Here is a 24,102-nt window from a genome sequence, read left to right as displayed (position 1 = left end):
AGGAATTACCTACCTGTTGAGCAAGCCCTGAGTCCCCAACAAGTCATGCTAAGTAGTTAAAGTAAGCAAGCTATCCAAATCAAAATGGAAATCAGTTGATTCATTCATATAGCACTGAAGTTGCATCGTACAATTTCACAACAACAATTTGCAAGAAATGATGAATCAAGTGGGAAACAACATCAACCAATTCCTCTACTTATCTTTCCAATTGTGAGAAAGTAACTTACTTCCTTCTGTAGGAGCATTTCAAGTTTTCTTTCACAAATGTTATCTAAATATTTGTTTATCACTCCCCAAGAAAAACAGGGGAGATTACAAAGGATGGCAAAAAAAATATGCAGCTCTCTGCGGTCAGTCTACCCTAACCGTTCTCTCGGTCTCCTTGCACAACTAAAGTAACTGGAAATGATATTTGATGGCCCTTCCTCGGTCTTCCTCAGTCTTCTTATGCAAGTCATGGCACTTTTCAAGCAGGTCCGCAGCTCCGTGCCAGATCAACAGCAAACAATTTTTATGAATTTCTGAATAAGTCCTAACACCGGTTGTCTCAGATACATACATTACACGAATCAACATGTGGGTCATTTTGATGTGCTATTGATGCTGTAGATGTTCCCAACTACTCCCAACAATGCTAACTGCAGATGCCATTATTAACATAAACCACGACAAGAACTTCTCCCGAGGGGTCAAACTTTCCCCTTGCTTATTCAGCCTCAATGCAATAAGAGATGGAAATATAAAACCTAATGAGACTGCTGTCGTCGCCCCTGTAAACTTGAAAGCTACCCAAATGTTGGGAATCATAGTAGAGCCCATGTAGATCAATGCCAACAGAACCACTGTCAGGGCCAGTGATCTCTTTCTATTCTCCAAAAGCGGACCCGATCCATCAAACACCAAGGAATCTACAGTCTGCCTCAAGGAGAAATGGATGACAGGGAAGACGAGAACCAAATGAAAGATGTAGCCAACTCGAACAATATAGTTTAGGATAGAGCTGAAACGGATGCCAAGGTCCTTATCAAAATTTGTCAGCACATCAGATTCAGTATCCTTTCCAAAGAGAAGATACCCTGAGATGGCAGTTGAGGCATAGACTGCAACACACAAAACTGTCGTAATCCTCCCAACACGGTTCATCTTCTGTGGAGATCGACCTTCGAGCTCATTATAAATAGGCTGAACATTAAAATGGCACACATACGCATTCGTCATGATCGGAATCACCACAAGCAAATCCAATATCGCCTTCTTAGACCCAAAATCAGGCCCCATCCTCGGAGTATCTACTTTCCCTTCGACGAGCTTAATAAGCGCAACAACACAACAAACCAAGACAAAAACTACCGCAAGAGCAACCGAAGCAGCTGAAGTCAAGCTCAATGAATCAATCTTCTCCAAAAAACAAAGGGGTGCTAGAAAAACCACAACAGTTACCAAAATCACTAACCTCCTATGATCCCAAAATCCATAACCAAGCCACTGATCAAAAACACCCATATGATGCAATGACCCTGACATAACATCCCCCATAATAATCAAATACACCACTAGAACACCAGCATTGTTAATAATTATACAAATCTCAGACAAAATCCTAGCAGGGCGACCCAATGCAGATTGAACAACATCGCCATACGAACTTGCTTTACAAAGAACTGAAAACCGTATAAGCAACTCGACACTAATTTCCGACAAAATACCCATCAAGATTATCAAAACAAATCCCAAACCCAATCCTAAAACCTTCATTGTAGCTGGTAGTGCCATTATACCAGCCCCAATTATCGACGTAGCGAGATTAAAAACCGCCCCGGGGATTCCTGACCCATTATTATTACTATTCTTAACATCCCCAATAAGAAGAAGATCACCATCAAAATCTTCATCACTAAAATCATCATTTTCAAATCCCCCATCATCAAGGGGTTGTAACTCTACATGTGATTTTGAGACATTGTATCTATTATCTTTGATTTCGGGATTCAATTGTAAGTCAATGGGAGTGTAATCACTATTCATTTTTTTTTAAATAAAAATCAAAACTTTAATACTAATTGATCATAATGCATGAAATTTGAATTATATTTAAAGATCTGAAAGAAAAATGAGGACTTACTCTGGTTTTGATGATTTTTCTGAGCTGCCCAGAGAAAGAAGGAAGGGTCTGATTGGCTGCTGGATTTGTTTTTTTTTTTTTTTTTTTTTGAGTCAATAAAGAGGGCCGTTGATTGGAAGTTAAGACACGTGGATGGCACGCTACACTTTAAATGATCTGGGACCAAAATCCAAAGTTTTAGATCTAATCTGAAATCTCATATTAGATTTTGTTTTGGGTAACTGCATATCTGTGTAGCGGTCATTAGTTAACTGCCTCTCCCCCAAAAACAGGCACCCCATAGAACACCCCACCCCGGTGGATTGTGAAGTCTAAAGACAGTTTGGGTGCTTTTGGTCCATATTAATCAGATCAGGGAAGCTGAGGTCTTAAGCGAACTTAAAACTTGAGGCCTTTTTCCGAACAAAATTTTCAAGTAATTTCATTTTTTTTTTCAATCGCAATTTGCAACTCTACCAAATCTTCTATGATTGTTTTTTTCAATTTACATGGGAATTTCACCAATTGAAATTTGTGGTCTTTTAAGGAAATTCTTGTGTATATATAGGATAATTAGAGTTACTAGCTTTTATATAGAGACTTCTATGAGATTTATCTTGTTTTGTAGGAGTACTGTTATACGGACCTACTTTTTAGACCTATGTGACTTACTATTTGGATAACGTTGGTTTGTATTGCAAATTACTTGCAAATTACAAACAGGTCGGCTCAACCCCCTAGCAAAATAAGCAGCTACTTAGGGCCCTGCACTCCAAGGGGCCCAATATAATTCAACCCAATGCTTTCTTTTCATCCCACTATCATTTTTCAGGCCCTTATTTAAGGGTTAGATAACATACATTGGAATCTATGAAATAACGTTAGATAACCATTTGTTTCTCTCGCCTTCTCCAACGTTTCTCGCGTTCTCTAACCGAAAAAATTCCTCGCATCCATTGGCATTTGAACTTTGCCTAAGGTCCCTGATTGTCTTGAGCCGCCCCTGTACACAAAGACACGTATCTATATAAATCAATGATTATGACTTTTGACACGTCAGTAGGTCCAAATAATAGGTCAAATGAGGGGGGTCGGTCTAGCATTACTAGTTTTGTAATGTGCAAAGTATCTTTGTTATATACAGGAGTAAGCAAGAAGAACATCTCCATTGCAACACCAAGGAGCCATTTCCTTGCCTAATAAAATATGAATCACATTTAAAGAGTCTGAAGCAACTAAGATCTGCCTTTTTTGCAATATCTCACAACCAAGTAACCCATAATAGATGGCTTTCATTTCTTGATATAAAACAGACCTGGTACCTCCTGAACCTGAGTAAACAAGAAGAACATCTCCATTGCAATTTCGAATGGTGCCTCCGGTTCAAAGATGATCATCATCCGCGAAGCATCAGAATTGAGCTTGACTGTGTCTCCATCAGGCTTGGTCCAGATACAACTGGTAGGAGTACTTTGTCTATAGGTAGCCATGATACCAAGTCTATCTATAAGGAGTTTAGCATCCTGATTTAGAATCACGTTTGCAAAAAGCCCCTGGAGATAAACCTTCATAGAGTTTATGAGAGAAGTACAAACCACTTGTCATGGTTGTGACTTACGTTCAAATCTTCGCTGGTTACGCTCATTCCAAATGAAACTAACTGCATCACAGGCAAATGCTTTGAGAATCTCAGCTGATGATGTGTTAGATTTGCAGATTCTCATAATTTTGTGCCACTCGTTATTCGAGGTCGTAGTGAAAGCACTAAGACTTTATATAGGATTTGACTCAACTCCAGATGGAGAAGGAGTAATAGCAATCAAAAAATAGATGATTTGAATTCTCTCTGCCTCTATTGCACAAACAACAATTTGATGTCTGAAGAACCTTATTTTTAACCAACCTATCTTGTGTAGGCAAACTATTTGCAAATAATAGTTGCCAAACAGTGAATGAATGTTTGGGCATGACATGCTTGCCCCAAACAAGGTTATATCATATCACTTTCTCTCTTGGAATTCGCAAGGCTTTATAAGCTGACTTGGATGAGAAAATGCCATTAGAACTAGGAGTCCAAATAATCTTATCAACCTATAAGAATCTATTGATAGTGGTTCCTAAAATCATGTTCTTTAGAGGCCCTTGTGGAAGATTTAATACAATATCATTCCAAAATCCTGCTGTTAGAAGAGAACTAACTTTTGCATCCAAAGAAACTTGCAAGTGAGTCATGGCTTCGGGCAAATCAATAAGAAGAGTCGCAGAGCACCATGGATCATACCAAGCATGAGTGAGTTCACCATTGGAGATGCTGTATTTGATGAACTTCTTAGCATCATCCCTAGACTTCAAGATATGGCGCCAAACCCATGAGCAATTTTTCGGGATCTTGAGGTGCCATAAATAATTATTCTTAATGTGATTTTGCTATGTCCAAGTTGTCTAGAGAGAGTTATCTTTTGAGACAAGTCTAAAAACAAGACCAAGGTAAGATGCCTTGTTCCATAATCTCAAATCCATAATGCCGAGTCCTCCTTTTTTTCTTAGAGCAGTTCTACCCTTACTTGCGTGATACATACATCTTTCCATTGAAAGCCCACTCCAGAAGATTTTATTACATATTCTTGTAATCTCATCTAGGATAGAGATGGAAAGAATGAAAGTCCTAGCCCAGTAAACGTGGAAAGAAGAGAGGACAGAATGAATCAATTCAAGTCTCCCAGCATGAGAAAGACATCTTGATTTCCAATTTTGAATATTGCTTGTTATCTTTTCAAAATAGACACCTTATATATGTTTAAAGTGAGCTACCATTTTACTTCTTTATAAATAAAGTTTCACTCGGACAAACACGGGCATACAACATAACCTCGAGTTGCAAGTGAGGACCCAAGTCAAACAACACAAACGAATACCCCAAGCCATCACTTGCTACCTCCGATTATCCTGTTCCAATCGTTGACGAGTTCCTCAAATTTCTTTCGCTTCTCGTTTGAGTGCCACTTAACCTAGCTGCTGACCATTGACGTCAATGCAAAGATTGGTTGCCATCACTGAGCCACCTTTAAAGATGCTTCTCATTTCGTTTCTTCCACATAATCCAGCCCAAAAAAGTACATGGCCTCAGTAAGCAATACTCAGCCCAAAAACCCGTCTGACCACACAATCCATTTAAGAATCTTACAGTCATTCAGATTTGCTTAGATGTTTCTATTACGCTTTTCAACTATTACTTAAGAGAGATGTCATATAATCTCAATAAAACTTCGTCTGGAAGTATTACCAAAGATGGTACAATGGCTTCGTTCTCAAGCACATTTGTAGATCTCCTCTTGTGGAATATTTAATGACACAGCAAATGGGAAATCTGTCAACCCGACCTCTAGTACAATCCTAAATTGGAATTATCAATATGTATCAATCATGCTGTAAACATACCTTTTTCTCTAATCTCAGTTTCAATAATTTTCTCTTATCACTCACAAGAAACTCCACAAGAACAAAACAAACCTTGAAACATAACTAGTTGACATCTCTGGCAACGTTTGTTCTTCCACCAAACTTTGAGAAATGGCCATTGCCACACACCAAAAGGTTTTTTGTAAATTAATATGGTAACACCTGGGCATCCCAATTAGATCAAATGCAATGTGAAGCTTAGCAATGACCGTAGATCTTTTTCCTTTTTTTCCTTTCCCTGTATAATGTACAAAACGGAATTTGCCATTGGTCTGCATAACCTTCTTTCTCAACCCAATCTGTTAGCTGAGTGTTTGGGAAATCCTTTCTGGTTATGGATGAGACTCATCCCTCACCTTAAAGCATGTACCTAATTAATCCCCTAGTCTCCAATCAGAACCCCACATCGCCTTGATTCCCACACGTCTATTTAACTTCCTTTACATGTTATCACATTTTCCAGGGGTTTTGTAATCAGTTATCCATACAATTCCTCCAAGTTCACTATATGAGCAAGCGTCCACAGAGGGCATACCAGACAGAATCTGCTGACTTGATTGGTGTTTTATGAGGAATCCTTAAAACAGTCAGCACGCAAAAGATGACTACTCAGGTTAAAACACTGAGAAAAATAAGAACAGTGTTAACTAGATAAATTTACAACATTCTAGTCAAAGCTCCAATATATATTCACTTCTCATAATCTCGATAATATCTCCATTCATCCCAAATCAACCCTGAACTACAGATGCACTGAAGAGTGCCAAAAGGTTATCTGATCATTTATTAGATGTGCATCCATTACCCTGTTAAACAGGTAATGACTTCTTTGACCTGCAACCAACACAGAATTTACTTCCATCCATCAATGTGTATCCACAAAATTGTGCGTAACCTCTATCCCAAATGAATCCCCACAACGTTTATACATGACTTTAAGAAGAAGCGCAACCGATAAGAGCATTCACTATTTTTCTTCGATAAGTTTTTGTTTTCCATAAGCAATGGAGAGCAACCACAACTAGGGGGCTCCTGCAGGGTGGCAAACTCATACAATCATTGATTAGGGATTCTGCTAAATCCAGACCAAGAAGGAGGGTGTCGAAATCCCTAAACACTACACTTGGAGCTGCAAGTTTTGCTATTTTACTGAAATAGATGTCATGAGCAACAGTAGCCGCTCCCCAGGAAAGTGGCCAACTTGTTGTTCCAAAACAGAGGCTAGGTTCTGGAAGTTTGTTAGCATCACCACTTTTCTAGTCTTCATTTTCCTGGCTACCTCTAATCTTCCAAGGAATTAAGCATATTTAAGTTGGGTTAGGAGTTCAGCACATGCATCTTTATCATTTTCTTTTAGGTTAGAATCTATATTCTTAAGAGAATTCCTTTTTTGGGTTTGGGGGAGTTGATGCAGATGTTCATTTGATTGAGGATTCCATCCGACAGTTGTGCATCTGAATTACTTATCTATTTGTCTTTTGCTTTCTATTTATTATAGGCTTTCCGTAGAAAATCTTTTTCTATCTAATAAAAGAAGCATACAATGAGGTCTCAAAAGGAAAAGAGATGGAAAATAGAAAAGAATAACGCATTAAACACCTTTGAAATGAAACCCTACTTGGGTAGGAATTTAGTGGATCTCTTTTTATTACAATTTCAGCAGAATCTGACTGTGCTATCAAGTGAAGGTCAGGGCCTACTTTACGACTTTACCAAGGTTGCACAAAAGCTCGAGGGTAATAGCGAGGGTCTCTCAAATTCTCAATGATCTGCTTAGAAGAGAGTGCAAAAAGGGCAGTCTTTGAATGTGGAGCGTCATAGATAAAAGAGCATTCACAATTTTCATTTTGTGAAAGCAGATTAAATTAAGGCAAAAGGGGTAGTGACTGAAGTGAGCTTGTGTCAGTCACACTACAGAAAGTATTTGTGACAATCACATCATGGAGAATTGATCAATGCCATTCGGCAAAAGATCGTCATACAACAACCCTTCTCCTCTTCAACAGACCAAATGCAATGCAATTAATCTTCCCCTTCTGCAACACTAAAATAGAGACCAACTAATCTTATATGCATTTTATTATATACCCACCTCACTAATCTTAAATCACTTGATTTCAAATTAGGTAATGTATATTCAATTGTTTGATATATAAAAATTATTTTAAACTAGTTCACTATATAGTCACTTATGTCTCTACTGGCATAAAGTACTTGAGCCTGTTTAGATATGTGGGGAATAAACTCCATCGTACCATGTTTCCCCACCTATTAAATAAACTCACACAAACATTTCTTTGAGTGTATGCAGAAGGGTGCCAAAAGAGAACAACAATGACAAGAGAAAACTAAATGCATCTGGTATTGAAGACAAAAGTGATATGCCAAAAGATCCTGGGAAAGGTTTTAAAGCTTTACAAGATTACGAAGCGCTTAAGAAACGTCAATTACTATTGGTGCAAAAAAGGGTTTGGATCGATGATACTGATGGAGTATGATTGTAGTAAACTCGGTAGTGTTTAGTGTACAAGACGAAGCATGCAACAATGTCAGAAAGACTAGATTTTCACTCAGGAAGGTGTCAAACTCCACGCACCAAGCCATAACAACTTCGTGTATATGGTGAATATTACTAATACGCTCTCATAAGAAAATAAATATTGGAGGTATATCTAGGTATTGTAATACAACCAACAGATATTGAAGATCGGAAAATTTAACAACAATAAGCCACACAGAAAAATTCTCATTGGAGTACAAGGAGCTAGAGTACAACAAAACCTACTCAAAACATATATCCCTCCATTACATAATTTAAAATATATACTCTTGAGAAAAAGCAAAGCGAAATTCTATATACATATGAGATTCAGTTCCTCTGGCTTACCAGACACAAATGGCATGCAAGCGTATCTCTTATCCTTTCACCGTTCACATTTCCCTTCCCTTCGAAAACCGGAAACTCCTGATCCTTGGACTGCACCTCAATCTCATCTGGTACCAGGTCACCACATTTTATCACAAAATTATGCAGCAAACAACCAGTAAGTATAACAAACGGGAGAAACTCAACACATTCCTCTTTCCACTTCGTTGATAGAAGCTTCCAACAAGCTCTAACTCTTGCAAATGCCATACTAACGAATTCCATTGCTTTACTATGTGTGGTATTAAACGATTGTTCAGAGAAATTTGATATACAGTCCTCATCCATATTTGATATCGGATAAGGCGTTAAAAGCCAAGGTAAAAGAGGGTAACAAGAATTACCCAATATATACTGAGGAATCAAATTACCACTTTGAAGTTCAAACAAAGCCCCGTTAAACAATTCCTCCGATTCTTCCACTCTAGAAAACAATTTCGTCTGAGCTAAAATCGTAGTCGGACTCATTTCACTTGGCCAACCAGCCGAAACATCCAAAAACCTCCCTTCTGAATCCACTAAACCTTGAACCACAACTCTCCCAACATTCCCTTCAACTAAAAACTGACTAAACCCCAATACTCCACAACAATTCGGAAGCGAAATCCAACCAAACCCATCAACAACTCTTTTCAAATCAGTAGACAACTCAAATAAATCACTTAACTCATCATTAACAGCTTTACATACCTCATAAAACGCGCGACAAGCATCTTCCGACTCCATCCCAAACCGTCTCCCTACCGCCTTATACGACCCACCATGTGCCAACCTAAAAAGTGCACTACCTAGAATATAATGCATTGGTATAACTAAAACTGAGTTTTCCAAAGAAGGGGCTAGTTTTTCAAGTAAAGAATCAAATGAACTTTTGGACATTCGAAACGTTTCAACCCATTGTTGTGCATTATTCTTTAAAGAGAGGAATCTGTGAAACCAACATTGAGAATGAGTAGAAAAAACAGGTGGGGGTTTAGGTTTAAGGGTTTTAGTAGGGTTTAAGGAAGATTGAAGAAGGTAGTTAAGTTTGTTAAGGGAAAGGGCAGTCGAGGTAATTTCGGATTCTAATGAGAGGGTTTGTGAAGGAAGGAGTTGAAGGTCATTTTGGGTAAGGAAATTATGGACAGCTGTCGTAGTTGAAGTAAGTAAAGGAATGAGTGGGGAGAATTTTTGTTGGTAGTTTTGGTGGTGGAGTCTTTCTTCGTGGTTTAAGTGGTGGCGGTAGTGACGGTATGGCCGCTTTCCAGTGGTGGTTTTAGTTTCAGTCATGGTTTGTCAAGTGGAAAATGTCTGAATTGGGTAATGATGTCTGACTACAAAACTTGGGATTGCTGCTAAAGTTGCATTCCTAGTCCAAATTTGATCGAACTATGTGCAAATTTTCAGGTTTGAGATATTGTTGTGAGATATATCAGAAATTTCGATTTTCTTTTTTCTTTTTTTTTATCAAAAACATATATTTATTAATATGAAAAATAAATCAAACCAATGATTTAGAGGTCAAGCGCGCTAATTGCGCCGCTAGCCCCTTTGAATAGCAAAACCAATCCTCATAAATACATATTCGTGAGAACCAACTGTCATCACATTTATGTCTAACACTTTATGCACCCTCCTAAGCAACTCAAGGTGCCAAAAAACCAAATGTATCAAATGCAAACGGGACGAAAATATTGTTGATTAGTCTTTATTTTTTGTTGATTAGCCATTCCACATAAAAAAAAAATCAAAACAAAATAGTTCAAAATAATTTCAGTGCTCACATCACTCATTTACAACCATTCCACATAAAGGAAATTCAAAACAAAATAGTTCAACATAATTTCAATGCTCACATTATATTAGGTCGTCCCACTAACTCGAACACTGGCTGAAGATTAGATATGATTTTACTATCATTTTCCAACCATGAATAACACTCCCAACATCTTCATATCCTCCAAATTCAAACATAAAAACATGCAATTTTTCAAATAACAATATAAAATAGGCATACCACACTCACTTACATGACACTGAGGACACATTTTCCAACTGTCAAAACTAGTAATCGAAAATCAAAAGGTACAACAAATATACACATAATATTTATGTTTGTCTTGAGGCACCAAGATCAAATATTTTTATCAAAAGTACAAAAATTCGCCACAAACCTCATGTCTAATTAACTTGAATATAAGCTATATACTTTTTTGACTTGCCAACCCAAGCCACTAAGCTAGTATTCTTGGCCAAATGAGTCTGCAAATTAAATCACCAATATTACATCCTTTCAGTTTTCTCAAATTATTTTTTAGTTTTAGCTATTTTTGTAGAATCAGTTCGATCCAACTTCGACGACTTATTTGAAAATACTCTTCTTCCTCATTTTGTCTCGTTTTATTTTATTTTGAAATTATGTTTATGGAGTGGTGTTATTCCAATTTTGTTGAAATTTGAAGGCCGCTTAGAAACTAAAATTTCTCTCTAATCCTCTAAAATCTTCCATGCGCAAATTAGTAGGAGGAGGTGAAAAAAGAGAAAGAATAAAGCATGTTAGTAGTTGGTGGAAAGATTTTTCTCCAAGTGTTTTTTTTTATCGGTATAACGTAGTGGTCTAGTGGTCACGTCGTCAATCTATTATACGCAATGAAACTCTGTAAGAGATGATGGATGTGATTTTATTTTTTTTTTTTTTTTTTTTTTTAAAAAGCAAACAAACTCAATGTCCAATTGCATATAACACAATAGTATGGTAACCATTTTTGTAATTAGTTTTAATCAAAATGAACTCAGTCTAAAATTAAAGCATTTGCTAGCTTAGACAATCTTTAATCTCATGGTAAGAGTAATATACTCATAAGACAAAGGTATACTGGATGATATATATGGGTCAAGATATAGATATCTTATTCATTTGACTTTTTTCAAATGCAAATATCAGTTTTTAATCTATCTATTTAGAGATTTTTAAACTATCTTAAGTCTTAAGCTCTAATTATACACAAGTAGCAACACTGCATAGTATTTCATTATGTTTGATGTGTTAAGAGTTTACACAATACATAGTACCAATGTCCTTGACATGTGAAGGGTTAGTGTCTATTTGGTCTTCAAGTAAAATTGTTACGTGATCATATCTAAATTCATCTTTGATTAACTCTATTTCTATGTGCCAACATACTCTAAACAAACATGAACCCTTTTAAATTCAATTTTTGTAATACAGTATTCATCAACTAGATAGATTAATTTACAGTTTATCTAATTAAGTGCCCTATGTATTCGAAATTCCTAGCTCTGCCATTGCTTTCGAGTGTATAGGCATTCTAATATTTTGATCTCTAAGAAAGAATCAAACTTTTGAGTGAATTAGGGAATTTTTTTTGTATCGTTTTGTGTTATTAAGGATGTTAGGTATATGGATATATGAACTACCGATGAAGACTTTTGGGCAAGGAGTACAACATTGTTTTTGTTTTTGTGGGTCTATAATCAAAACGCTAATAAAAATTATATGTATTTAGGTATTTTTTTAACTATTTGAATATTTGCTTACAACTCCATTTTGAACTCGAGTAAAATCAACTCGATATGTTCATAGTGTAAGAATTTAATGAGGTATGTATGTAGAAGTGGTTGTTAATGCAATCTTAGTTCAATCATCATACCATATTGAGACAAATCTCTATTAGTGAAGAAGATTTATTTGTTAACCTTATTATTGGTGTGTATAGTAATTTATTAAAAAAAAACGTTTTGGTCTTTTTTCATATGTTATGGAATAAAAAAAACCAAATACACGCCCTTATTTTGAATAGTATGCCGGGGGTAATTAAGTAATTAACAACTTGAAAATGAAACAAAACTTCGTAAAAGCCCCATACTCTCAAAAAAAAACAACAACAACGATGGCCTCAAATCTCTCTCTCAAATCATAAAAAAAACAACAAGTGCAAATGTTGGAATTAAAAATGTGAAGTGTATTTTCCTCTTAAACTCATGCAAATCACCGATTAAGATCATCTTTTTTCAATTTGCAAATTAGTAAACATGATCTATGAAATAACTACTTTTCATATAGATTTATGAATAATTGGGGTTTGTTTAATCAACTGAGCGGAGCAAACGTTTTGACCGTTGGAATTAGAATATTTTGCATCATATTCACAAAGCAAACTCATACTACATTTAGTGAAATATTCATATCCAAGCAGTAGTGATAGTAAGATATTTCTCATCTTGGACGTGAACATCAATTTCCTACATGTTTGCAATTGACATCTTACTGTACTGTGGGTCCTGATGGGCTAAGTGGATTGATTGGACTAACTCATTATGCAAAACAAAGTGAATGGAAAGATGTCAAAATCTTTCCAATTCCAACAATTGCTCCTGTTGAATATGTAGACAATCTTTTTGAATTTGACTCTTGTTCTTTTGTTGCGAATGTTCGGTATTACGACAAGGAAAATGAAAGATTAGTGATAGAATGATACAACTTAAATTTGTATGATTTGGTGAAACAAAAATCTGGGTTTAGGGATTGTTGTTAAATTAATTGCGAATAATACTGGGAGGCACACATGCAAAATATTCTAAAATTGTATGCAATTTTTTCACTATTTTGTGAAACACTGGCACGTAAGACTTTGACACTTTAGAATATCTATTTTTGAAGTTTCCCAAAACTTACCAATATTCTTTTAAATTGGTTTTTAAGAAAAGTCATTTGTACTCATTATAGAGATTTTGCCGTAGCAGCAAATCACCTTGCTCTCTGGCGAGTAGGGAGCTCCATTAGATATGTTTTTGAAGCCAAGACATTTTTGCTGAAAAATAACATTAATAAAGCTACAACAAAATGAGCACAAATTGGTAATGAGAGCTTTACGTGGAGGACAATAGTTGAAAACAATAATGGTCTTCCAAATCATCTTTATAAGGAGATTGTTGCAAGATTAGCTCAAAAAAAGATAGCTAAAAAAAATAGCAAAAAGAATATTAAACCTTATTCAGATGATGTGCTTAGGCTTGTATACTCATAAATAAGGAGCTCAAAAGGCAGAGGTAGACTGGATGATATATATGGGTCAAGATATTATCTTATTATTTTCATTTGATTTTTTTCAAATGTAAATATCGGTTTTTAATCTATCTATTTATAGATTTTTAAACTATCTTTTGTAACCATGCATCATTTTAATATACTCAATTTCCTTTTAAACTCATTTTAACGCAATCACCACATTAGTTTTCTAATAGTGGCGGAATCATGCATATTAAAGTGACTTAGGGCACGTGCCTCAAGTGAAATCTTAAGTTCTAATTATACACAAGTAGCAACAATACATAATATTTCATTATGTTTGTGTGTTAAGAGTTTACACAATACATAGTACCAATGTCCTTAACATGTGAAGGGTTAATTAGTGTCTATTTGGTCTTCAGGTAAATTTGTTACGTGATTATATCCAAATTCATCTCTGATTAACTCTGTTTCTATGCACCAACATACTCTAAACAAACATGAACCCTTTTAAATTCAATTTCTGTACTACAATTTTCATCAACTAGATAGATTAATTCACAGTTTCTCCAATTAAGTGCCCTATGTATCCGAAATTCCTAGCAATGTCATTGCTTTCGAGTGTATATGCATTCTAATATTTTAATCTCTAAGAAAGAATCAAACTTTTGAGTGAATTAGGGATTTTTTTTTATCGTTTTCCGTTTTTAAGGATGCTAGGTTTATGGATATATGAACTACCGATGAAGACTTTTGGGCAAGGAGTACAACATTGTTTTTGTTTTTGTGGGTCTATAGTCAAAAGGGTAATAAAAATTATATATATTTAGATATTTTTTTAACTATTTGAATATTTGCTTACAACTCCATTTTGAACTCGAGTAAAATCAACTCGATTTGTTCATAGTGTAAGAACTTAATGAGGTATGTATGTAGAAGTGGTTGCTAATGCAATCTCAGTTCAATCATCATACCATATTGAGACAAATCTCTATTAGTGAAGAAGATTTATTTGTTGAAGATTTTATAAAACATAGCTTTTGATTATGTTTATTTTATGAGAGAGAGAGAGAGAGAGAGAGAGAGAGAGAGAGAGAGACTAGCACCCCTCTATTAATCACATAAAAAAACGGTTATGGCAAGAAATTGCCGCGAGATCGCACAATCCATGGTATCGGGTTGCCGCGAGATCCCATATCCCATGGAAGGCTGTTAACGTGGGTTCTTTTTTGTTTTAATTTTTTTTAATAGCCACCGTAAAAAAAGTTAGTTGCCGCAAGATAGTTGTGTTCACTAAAATGGAGTCTTTGTTTGTGTTAATTATCAAAACTCTTCTTCATTAATTTGATCACAAGTTTTTCTTATATCATATGAAAATATTTGTCGCGAGATAGCAAAATTATGCCTTGATTGTACAAGTTTGTTTTCATGGTTTTGGTGTTGTTATTGGAGTATATAAATAAACTATAAAAAAGAAAATGAGGTATCTATATGCCGTATGTGTTTAATATACAAAATTTGAAGTGAAAAAAGAAACAAACAAAAAACACAAAAAAATATTCTGTAGCAACTCCCTGCCATGGGATATAAGATCTTGCGGCAACCCGATGTCGTGGATTGTGCGATCTTGCGGCAACTATCTACCATGAGATATGGGATCTCGCGGCAACCCGATGTCGTAGAACTATCAGACATGTGGGGTGTAAAAAGACATATAAAGAATAACCATTATTGTTCTATTTTTTGCCAAAGGGGTGCCAATCCCATAAAGTGGGATGTCAATCCAGCGCCCCTTGAATTATGGATATGGTTTATAAAAGCTAGTGCTATGATCATCGATGATTCAACCAAGCCTAAACTAGAAGACAAAACCCAAATGATGACATGTATCTTGTTTATGGAAGCTTCAAATTTCGATAACAGATGATATAACTCAACACTTAAAACTAAAACTAGAGTTTGATCCTTCAAATTGAAATATCTAATTAAAATAATAATAATAACAATATATCAACAGACAAGAGAGAACCAGCTAAAACAATTTATGGCAACTCAAAGTATCCTTAAGACTTGGATAGACGCTGGACTCAATTATCAGGCTTGTATAATTCGAGCCCAAATCCTAAAGCCGAAAAAAATAACTGACCCTGACCCATGAAGGCCTAACTGAAGTAACCAAAGCCCAACCCATTTGGCACACTTTTGTGCATTCGATGCTCATCTAATAAATCTTCTGAGTCAGATAGCAAAGTTTTCCCTGACTCTCCTAAACAAACAAAAAACACGAACCTTTTCTGTTTTACTTTACTTTCCATGAACAAATACAAGCTCCTTCCTCGAAAGCCAAACTCAATTTTACTTTCCTTCCAACTTCTCAAAACTTGTTCCCCAAGAAAACTTGTTCCCCAAGAAAACTTGTTTTGATAAACTACAATGGAAACTGAACCATCATCATCAACGAACAACCCAGCAACTATAATGGCGAAACTAAAGTTAGCAGGAGCATATGCAGGTATATTAGAAGTGGAACTAGATGTGTGGACAATACCTATGTTAAGAGAACAAGTATCAAAGAGAGCAAACTGTGAACTAAATTCGATTAGCCTTATTTGTGGTGGGAAAGTTTTGAAAGATGGTGAAGGGAAAGAGAAGTTGTGTGAATTGGGTATTAAGAATAATTCTAAAATTCTTGTTGCTAAAGTGTGTTCTGATCAAGGGAATGTTATAAAGAATGAATTTTTAGCTGAGGAAGAACGATCACGTCGACTTGGGAGAATTAAGTAAGTGGTATTCTCTCTTTTTTTCATGATTTTGATGATTTTGATGATGCTAAGTTACTTTGTTTTGGGTAATTGATGGGTTTTTGTAATGTTTGTTAATGGGTAGTCTTTGTTTTGTTGATTATTAGAAGTTTTTGGGTATGGACTATTTATTGATTAGTTTAGAAAACACATGAACAGTGTTTTTTAAATATTTAGGTTAGATATAAGTTATGAGGTAAGAAGATGTTGCATATGGAATTTGTTTATCGGTCGGGTTTTGGCGTGTATCATGTTAGTGATGATAATCTGCGTATAAGGAACCTTGAAAGCAATGATTTTTATTAGTTTAAAGTATCCTACTATGTAAGTAGTAATTGTTAAAGAAGATTCTCAGACAACTTTGTTGGTTTTTTGGAGAGACGTTTATTTTTGAGAGGTTGTAATCATAAATACAACAAATCAAGAGGTTGGATGGGCATATCATGCAACTGACTGCTTTTTACGTATGAGAACACATAGCCATAGCTAATTTGCTTTTGCCCCATTCCTCGTCAAAACCGTGTACACTCCCTAGCGTCAAAACCGTTATACTCATCATACTCGCAAAAAGATAAGTGTACTCTAAATAAAGCCAAAGGCTTAAAAGAACAATCACAATTACACAGTGAATAGAAAAAATCAAGTACAAATGTAAGAAAGTAATTAGGTGCCCTCATCCAGACCTTTAAAATGAGATACAGTCTATTGATCTAACCCTGACCCACTAACCACGCTCTCCACCAAAATTATTCTACTATGTTGCTACTGTCTATTTATACGGTCTTCTCCTCCTCCAAATCCATCATCTTTATGAGTTACTAAGTAAGACTTCTCACCAGTTCTCTTTTTATGTAGTCTTGTTTTCTGCACAGAATACAGAATACAGAATCTGTATTTTTGTTTCTTCACCGCTTTCACAAGCAGACTTCTAACTACAATGTTAACGTGTTAGTCCGAACTCTAGTTAGTCTTTTAGTATATTCAGGTGTCATATATTCCTCTCTGATTCTATCTTCCTCTTATTAAGGTTACTTTTGGGTGTGTTATGGGCTGCTTATTAGTTTATTTCGTTCCTTTCCTTAAAGAACATGCTCAGTTTACATGCATTTTGCTAGTAAAACCATCCCATGGTTACTCTCCCTCCTCTCTATGCATTGCTCATTGAGATAACTATTGACTTGTCCCTCTTTCTGTTCAACTCTTACTTAAATCGATGAGATTTTACAGGGCCGCAGCTGTTGCATTAGCCAAAAGGCATGCAGAGGGTTCTTTGCCAATTGAAGATTTCAATTTAGAAGTTGAAGATCAAAGTGGGCAGAAAGTTCATCTGGGATCTGAAACCGATCAGCAGTACGATTTCTTACAACAAATTTAATAAATCTTATATTAAAATTTGAGAGGACTACATCTTGCCTTGTTGTTTAAGATTAATGTTACTCTGAAAGTTGCACTGTTTTATGATAGGGGGGTGATGATGGGCCTGATGCTTCATGCAAATGGGAAGCATCTCATTAAAAAGCAGATGTATAAGGATGCATTGGATGTGCTTTCCATGGGAGAGGTATGTTGTTTTGAATATTCAAACTCTTTTTGTTTCACTCGTATATGATGTTGTAACTTATAGCTCAGTTGATGGATCTTGTCTTATATAGTTCAAAGTTCGTTTGTTCTCCTTTTCTCATCATTTTAACAATTGTTTCCGTCAGAATGTAAACATCTATAATCAGTCCTTTTTTTTTTTCCTAATAACTCTTGCTCTGATTCGGGATTGACAGTTAAGAGTGTAGAAAATGCTAAGTGCCAGTGATCCTTCAATCAGATGCTGGTCAATCTGCTACCAGCTATCTGGCACAGTCCACCATTCAGTGCTTCCAGTTAGAATTACTTTCTTGATTGTCTTAGTGAACTTGTCCTTGTGTCTATTTTCTGTATCTTCTGTCTCTGAAAATCAAATATTTAGTTGATTGGGGGTGCCAATAAAATATTCTTGGTTGCTGATGGCTCCAAGTGGTTTCCAGATACTGGTGTTATTGATTTACGATACGGTGTTTCCACCAGTAACTTGGACATCGTCATCAACAGTCAGAAATCGTCTGAGTTTGCTTCTAGAATGCTTCAAATTTTACTTACAAACAGACAAATAAATCAAAGGAATGAAGATAAAACTCTCTCTCTCTCTCTCTGTCTTCCTTCAGTGCCATGCAACGGAACTGATGTGAAACGTTAACATGTCAGACATTGATTGTACAGATAGCCAACGTTTTGTTTCTTGTGGTGCAATGCAAACAGCTTCAACTCTAATCCTTTCTCTTTTTGTTTCTTCTAGGAGGCTTTTTCTCTCTGTGATCCCAAGGTTTTAAAGGTGAGTCTGACAACAAGATCATCTTTGCTTCCTCGGTGTGTGTAGTATCAGTTATTTAATTGGTTAACCCTTCTGTCTTCCAGATGATTGACAATGTCCCAATACTCCAAATAGACACGGTCTGGTGTTATTTCATGCTGCGTGACATAACGTGGCTCTCGATGGCTGGTGTTCGGCTCGCAAAAGCTCGGGAAGGGATTGAGCGTTCTCATGGGAAGGATCTTACACGTGTTAGAACTCTCCAAGGAGGTTGCCAGCCGGAGTTGGCACTGTCAGTATTTTTCCTTATTCCTTATCATTTTATCTTGCTATTTTAAACCAAGATGCTTTGCCTGTTTGCTATATTTAATTCCCACTGTATGTACTGATAGGCACTTGAGGTTGGAGCTTTTGGAAGGGGTTGTGGCTTATCACAGTGCACAGTTTGACAAATGTAAGAAGGCACTGACGTCTGCACAAGCTAAATACGTTCAGGTTTGTCTTTTATCTATTGTCCCTTACGAGTTGCGATTTCAGATATTCCTCCAAAATATTTGGTCAAAGTGTCAAACTCTTAGAGAATGAATGTGCTTTATAGTTGGCCAAAGTTTATCCCTTCGTAATGTGGTTATGCTTCTGTTACTAATTGAGATGTGCTTTACTTAAATAGACAGATAGTAAAACTGAAAGTGTTGTTTCTGTTAACAATACTAATAACAATAATAATAATAATAAATAAACACTCGATCCTTGTAAATTCCACGTTATGAGAACAAGTGGACTGTTGAGGCAAAACTATCCTTATCCAATAGCCTAAATTAGTGATTAATTACCGTGGGTATTGATACTAGAAGAATGGTTTCAGATCCAACTACCATGCACAAAAAAACAATTTAGTGGTTAGTATGTGCAACTTATTTCTTAGTCTAGGATCATACCTGCAGTTCCACAACCATCGTTTTCAGCACCTACTAGGGATGACACTCACTTTGTTCCTGATTTGATATGTCCTCATTCTGTTAATCTTTAAGATGACCAACTCTGATTCCAGAAGTTAAGACGCGCCTCTGCATTGATGGCATGGTATGAACAATCTACTTTTGAAATAAAATCTTAAGAATGGGGTTATGACTCCTAATGAGGTCTAGGGTTAATCAAAATCCACATTAAGATGCTGAAACTGGAAACCATGATTCATTTCTACATGCACAAGCTGTATGACCAAACTCGAAAACCAATGGAAATCCCAATAGTTGGAACTTGAAACAGTGCATGTAGCAGACTGGGTTCTGTGTCCGTTGATATCCAGCAAACAACTCACCCTTGTCATGATTTGATTAACCATTCTGTTACTCTTTAAGATGACCGACTCTGATTCCAGAAGTTAAGACGCACCTCTGCATTGATGGCATGGTATGAGCAATCTACTTTTGAAATAAAATCTTAAGAATGGGGTTATGACTCCTAATGAGGTCTAGGGTTAATGAAAATCCACATTAAGATGCTGAAACTGGAAACCCTGATTCGTTTCTACATGCACAAGCTGTATGACCAAACTCGAAAACCAATGGAAATCCCAATAGGTGGAACTTGAAACAGTGCATGTAGCAGCGAAGCAGACTGGGTTCTGTGTTCGTTGATATCCAGCAAACAACTCACCCTTGTCATGATTTGTGTTTGGAAATAAGTTGCATGTGTGTAGACTGTTCTCTACACAAATGTAATAGGCTATATGTTTGAAGAAAGTGCTCTTTAAAATCCAGCCTATATGGTTGAAACTGAAACATATGTCACTATTATGCTTTAGTATTAGTTTGTGAGTTGAACTAATCTTACTGCTGTTTGAGTTTGCTGGTTTATCAGTTTTATACTTTTATTCATTCTCAAGTTTTTACTGTTTTTATTGCAGTCATCTCAGTGCAATTTATTTTGCTGGTTATGCGCTCTTGGAATTGTATCTGCTTGCACTTTATCAAGAGTTAATCTTTCTTCAGCTTATCTCTCACATTTTCCCATTTAAATAAACAGCTTCAGGTTCCCGAGGAACTCATGTTACTACTTAAGAGCATGGGCTACAAAGAAAAGGAGGCAAAGAGGGCACTGAAAATGAATAATCATCATGTGGAGCGTGCTGTTGAGTTTCTTGTTGAGGAGAAGGAAAAGAACGAGCGAAGGATGGTGGATGATATTCAACGAAGAAAGGAAATCATGTTGGTCACACTATTTACATTGTTCACTCTATGATGTCTCTTTCATTAATTTAATAGTAATTATTACTAAATTTTTAAAATTTGTAGGGAGCAGAAACGTTATGGAATGACTCCCCTTAGGAAAGCTGTGGATCTTCAAAGATTAAACGAATTAGTCTCAATTGGGTAAGCAGGTCTATTATATGTTCACAAAAAGTGTATCAGTCCTTTGATATTAAGGAGGTACTTGTTTGTCTTTCGTGGTGGTTAATGTGCAGATAGTAGGTATTATGGTATTTCCAATTTTTTATTAGAGTGGACAATCTTAACTGCTTGTTTATTTCCTCTAGTACTGCTAATAACCTGGAAAAGGTATGTAGCATATGAGCTTGCTTTTAACCCAATAATTTCCATGTATGACAGATTTGAGAAGGGGCTTGCAGCTGAAGCACTTCGAAGGAATGAAAATGATACTGGAAAGGCATTGGATGACTTGACAAATCCAGAAATAAATTCCATGATTCAGGTTGTGAATACTATACTTTCTTTTATGTGTGAGATCATTTTACCCAATGACCCTTTTCAGACTACCTAATTCTATTTTCTTGATTGGAGTGCAGTTAGATATTGATTCAAGGAGGAGGAAAAGGCTTAGACAAGAAACCAATGCTGCCATAGAGGAGCTTGTGGCTATGGGTTTTGAACGATCAAAAGGTGCATAAAGTGTTTTATTAGTACTGGTTTCTTTGTGTTTTTCATTAATGAAATTACATAATTATCTTATCATACTATTACTTAATGCAGTGGCTGCAGCAGTGCGAGCTACAGGATCACATGAACGGGCACTAAATTTACTCACTGCGGGACCTGGGCCTAATCCCACAGTTGCTGTTCATGGCAGTGTATCTTCTGCAGATTCAGAACAGAACTCTCAAAGCTCGGATACTAGTAGTGAAGCAGAGAACACTGTTAGCTCAGACACTCCTAACAATGTGGACGGTATGCAAGGTCTGTCAGATGGTATGGAAGGTCCATCAGGTATCAATCGTATGGAAGCACGAGATATAGAGATGGAAAATGCCATTGCTAGCGAGCTAACAGGGGATGCGTTTGCAGACTATGATATTGAAGTCACAGTAGAAGGTGAAGCAATAACAGAGTACTTAGCTTTGTTAGCCTCTACAGGGGGTAATTAGAAAGTACTTGGTAGGGTGTTGAAAATCAATCTGCTGGACATTTTGTAAATATATTGTGCATATCGCATTATTTTGATTGAAACAACCCACATCTAATCATGGTTATCTAGTTTGTATAAATAAACAAGAAAAAAGCTAAGTCATCTATGAATTGCTTGGTAGATGTTTAATGTAAATGCTGCTACAACTCTGCCAACTTGATAAGAATTGCGTCTCTGCCATGTCTTTGAATCCCTGGGCTTATGGCCCGTGTGAGCAGTCTATCCTTGTGCTACTGTTTTGTTCCTCAATTTTGTGGTAACAGAAAGTCACACTCTCGTTCTGTACCTCAATTTTGTGGTAATAGAAAGTTGCGCTCGTGTCTGTACCTCAATTTTGTGATAACAGAAAATTGTCGTTCGTGTTCTGTAACTCAATTTTGCGGTAGCAGAAAATTATGTTCGTGTTCTATACCTCAATTTTGTGGTAATAGAAAGTTGTGCTCTTGTTCTGTACCTCAATTTTGTGGTAATAGAAAATTGTGCTCTTGTTCTGTTCCTCAATTTTGTAGTATTTCAAACAATAGTTGTTTTGTTTGTTGGAAATTAGAGGTTATTAGTAGTAGTGCAAAAATGGAAAGACTTGACTCTCTTGAATGTGAGAGAAGAAACAGATGCTAAAACCTGAAAAAAAAAAATAGAATAGGGCAGTAATAGTAGTACTGTTGATTGAAACAAATATCACCCAACTAAACGATATTACACAGTTGTCTTCCACTCTCAAAGTTGTCTTCCACAATCAAAGTTGAGGATGTTTCATGTACACAAGTCAGCAAGAGAATTGCATTCTAAGCTCATAGAGATTGTATTGAATTCTGGAGAGATTGTATCGATCCGCACAGGCTGACACCCAATCATCTTCATCATATATATAGTGGATATGTTCAGAGGTTATGGAAGTTTGAGATTTGTTTTGGTTTAGAGCTGGAAGAGAGATAATTAATCGTCGGCAGGGAAGATGAAAATTTATTGTTCCATAGATTAGACATCATGATCCTTCCATATCCCCGGACATATGGAATCACCAGTTTGCATATGCTTCAATGGCCTTCATTATATGCAGTTTATGCGCTTGGGGATCCTTACATGACTGGAGCATATTATGAGAACACAATCTGAAGTCATAGAGCTAAAAGATTTACCTCCATATGTAAGAGTCCCTTGCTCCATATGTAAGTATACCACTTGAGACAACCAGTGCCAGGGACACATTGTCACGTTTCAAGGAAACCCAGGATGGTGGATCGATTTGAAGTGGGGGCGACGAAGACAACTAACCTAGGTTCACTCCCTTGTTCTGCTTTATTCATATAGTCATGTTTGTTTGAGTTATGGAGTAATTATGTGTAGTTTGATAGAAGTTTGCCTGAGTTATAAAGGCGTGTCTATACATTGAATTTGTAAAATGTATTACAGTCTACTTGTTTGGTTTACCAGAAATTTAGTGGCTGTGCGCTCACTTTAAATCGAGAAATTTCATGTATTATACTGTGATATTCTGATGCGAAAGTAGGAGGTAACTCCTTTAACTTAAATAAATGGCTCTTTTCTTTTATCTGATGTTGTGATGGATGCACGATGTTCAAAGTATACACATCCTATTACTGCACGCTCCAGCAAATCTTTCACAATGTTCCCACTGAAAGATCAATCTTATTAGCCCCATAATGAAGAATTTTAGGATGACTTGTTTCCTTATTCATCTTCTACAACTTTGAACTCCAACCGTTTGGGCGCTTTGATCAAGTTGATCATGTGATCAGCATATTAGAGGCTAGACAACGACTACAGCATTACAACTTATTCGAGATTTACAACTGAGTTGAGCAACTACCATCTTCATATCTTCAACTGAGTTGAGCAACTACCATCTTCATATCTTCTGTAACAGCATAAACAACCAGAGTAAAAAAAGTTGGGCCTTGCTAGGTGTGACGAAAAAGTTTGCACAAGTTTTTGTGAAATCTGTTGCACATAAAATCCTTTGGGTAAAGAACTCCAGAAAACCATGACGTCCATGAGTGATTGAAGTTGAGCCAG

At 36.3% G+C, this 24,102-nt stretch overlaps 3 protein-coding genes across 3 annotated transcripts; 1 reads left to right on the top strand and 2 right to left on the bottom strand.

Moving 5' to 3' along the window:
- Positions 1-448: 448 nt before the first annotated feature.
- LOC147507878 (Transmembrane amino acid transporter family protein) lies at positions 449-2,168 on the bottom strand. The gene is given in 2 exon segments (XM_086600542.1): positions 449-629; positions 631-2,168. Coding segments are annotated over 2 exon segments (1,443 nt in total). The 5' UTR covers positions 2,029-2,168; the 3' UTR covers positions 449-584.
- Positions 2,169-8,278: 6,110 nt separating this feature from the next.
- LOC147507877 (LOW protein: nuclease-like protein) lies at positions 8,279-9,890 on the bottom strand. Its single transcript, XM_086600541.1, has one exon. The coding sequence runs from the start codon at positions 9,756-9,758 to the stop codon at positions 8,433-8,435; it is 1,326 nt and encodes a 441-aa protein (XP_086456667.1). The 5' UTR covers positions 9,759-9,890; the 3' UTR covers positions 8,279-8,432.
- A 5,837-nt stretch (positions 9,891-15,727) lies between these two features.
- On the top strand, positions 15,728-22,200 carry NUB1 (ubiquitin-associated (UBA)/TS-N domain-containing protein). Its single transcript, XM_086600540.1, has 11 exons — positions 15,728-16,277; positions 17,526-17,648; positions 17,763-17,859; positions 18,625-18,660; positions 18,744-18,931; positions 19,032-19,134; positions 20,668-20,849; positions 20,937-21,014; positions 21,252-21,354; positions 21,449-21,542; positions 21,633-22,200. The coding sequence occupies exons 1-11, from the start codon at positions 15,931-15,933 to the stop codon at positions 22,022-22,024; spliced, it is 1,743 nt and encodes a 580-aa protein (XP_086456666.1). The 5' UTR covers positions 15,728-15,930; the 3' UTR covers positions 22,025-22,200.
- The last annotated feature ends 1,902 nt before the right edge of the window (positions 22,201-24,102 follow it).

This window comes from Coptis chinensis, chromosome 3 (genome assembly GCF_015680905.1).
Source record: "Coptis chinensis isolate HL-2020 chromosome 3, ASM1568090v1, whole genome shotgun sequence".
Taxonomy (NCBI): domain Eukaryota; kingdom Viridiplantae; phylum Streptophyta; class Magnoliopsida; order Ranunculales; family Ranunculaceae; genus Coptis; species Coptis chinensis.
This window is presented reverse-complemented; position numbering and strand designations above follow the sequence as displayed.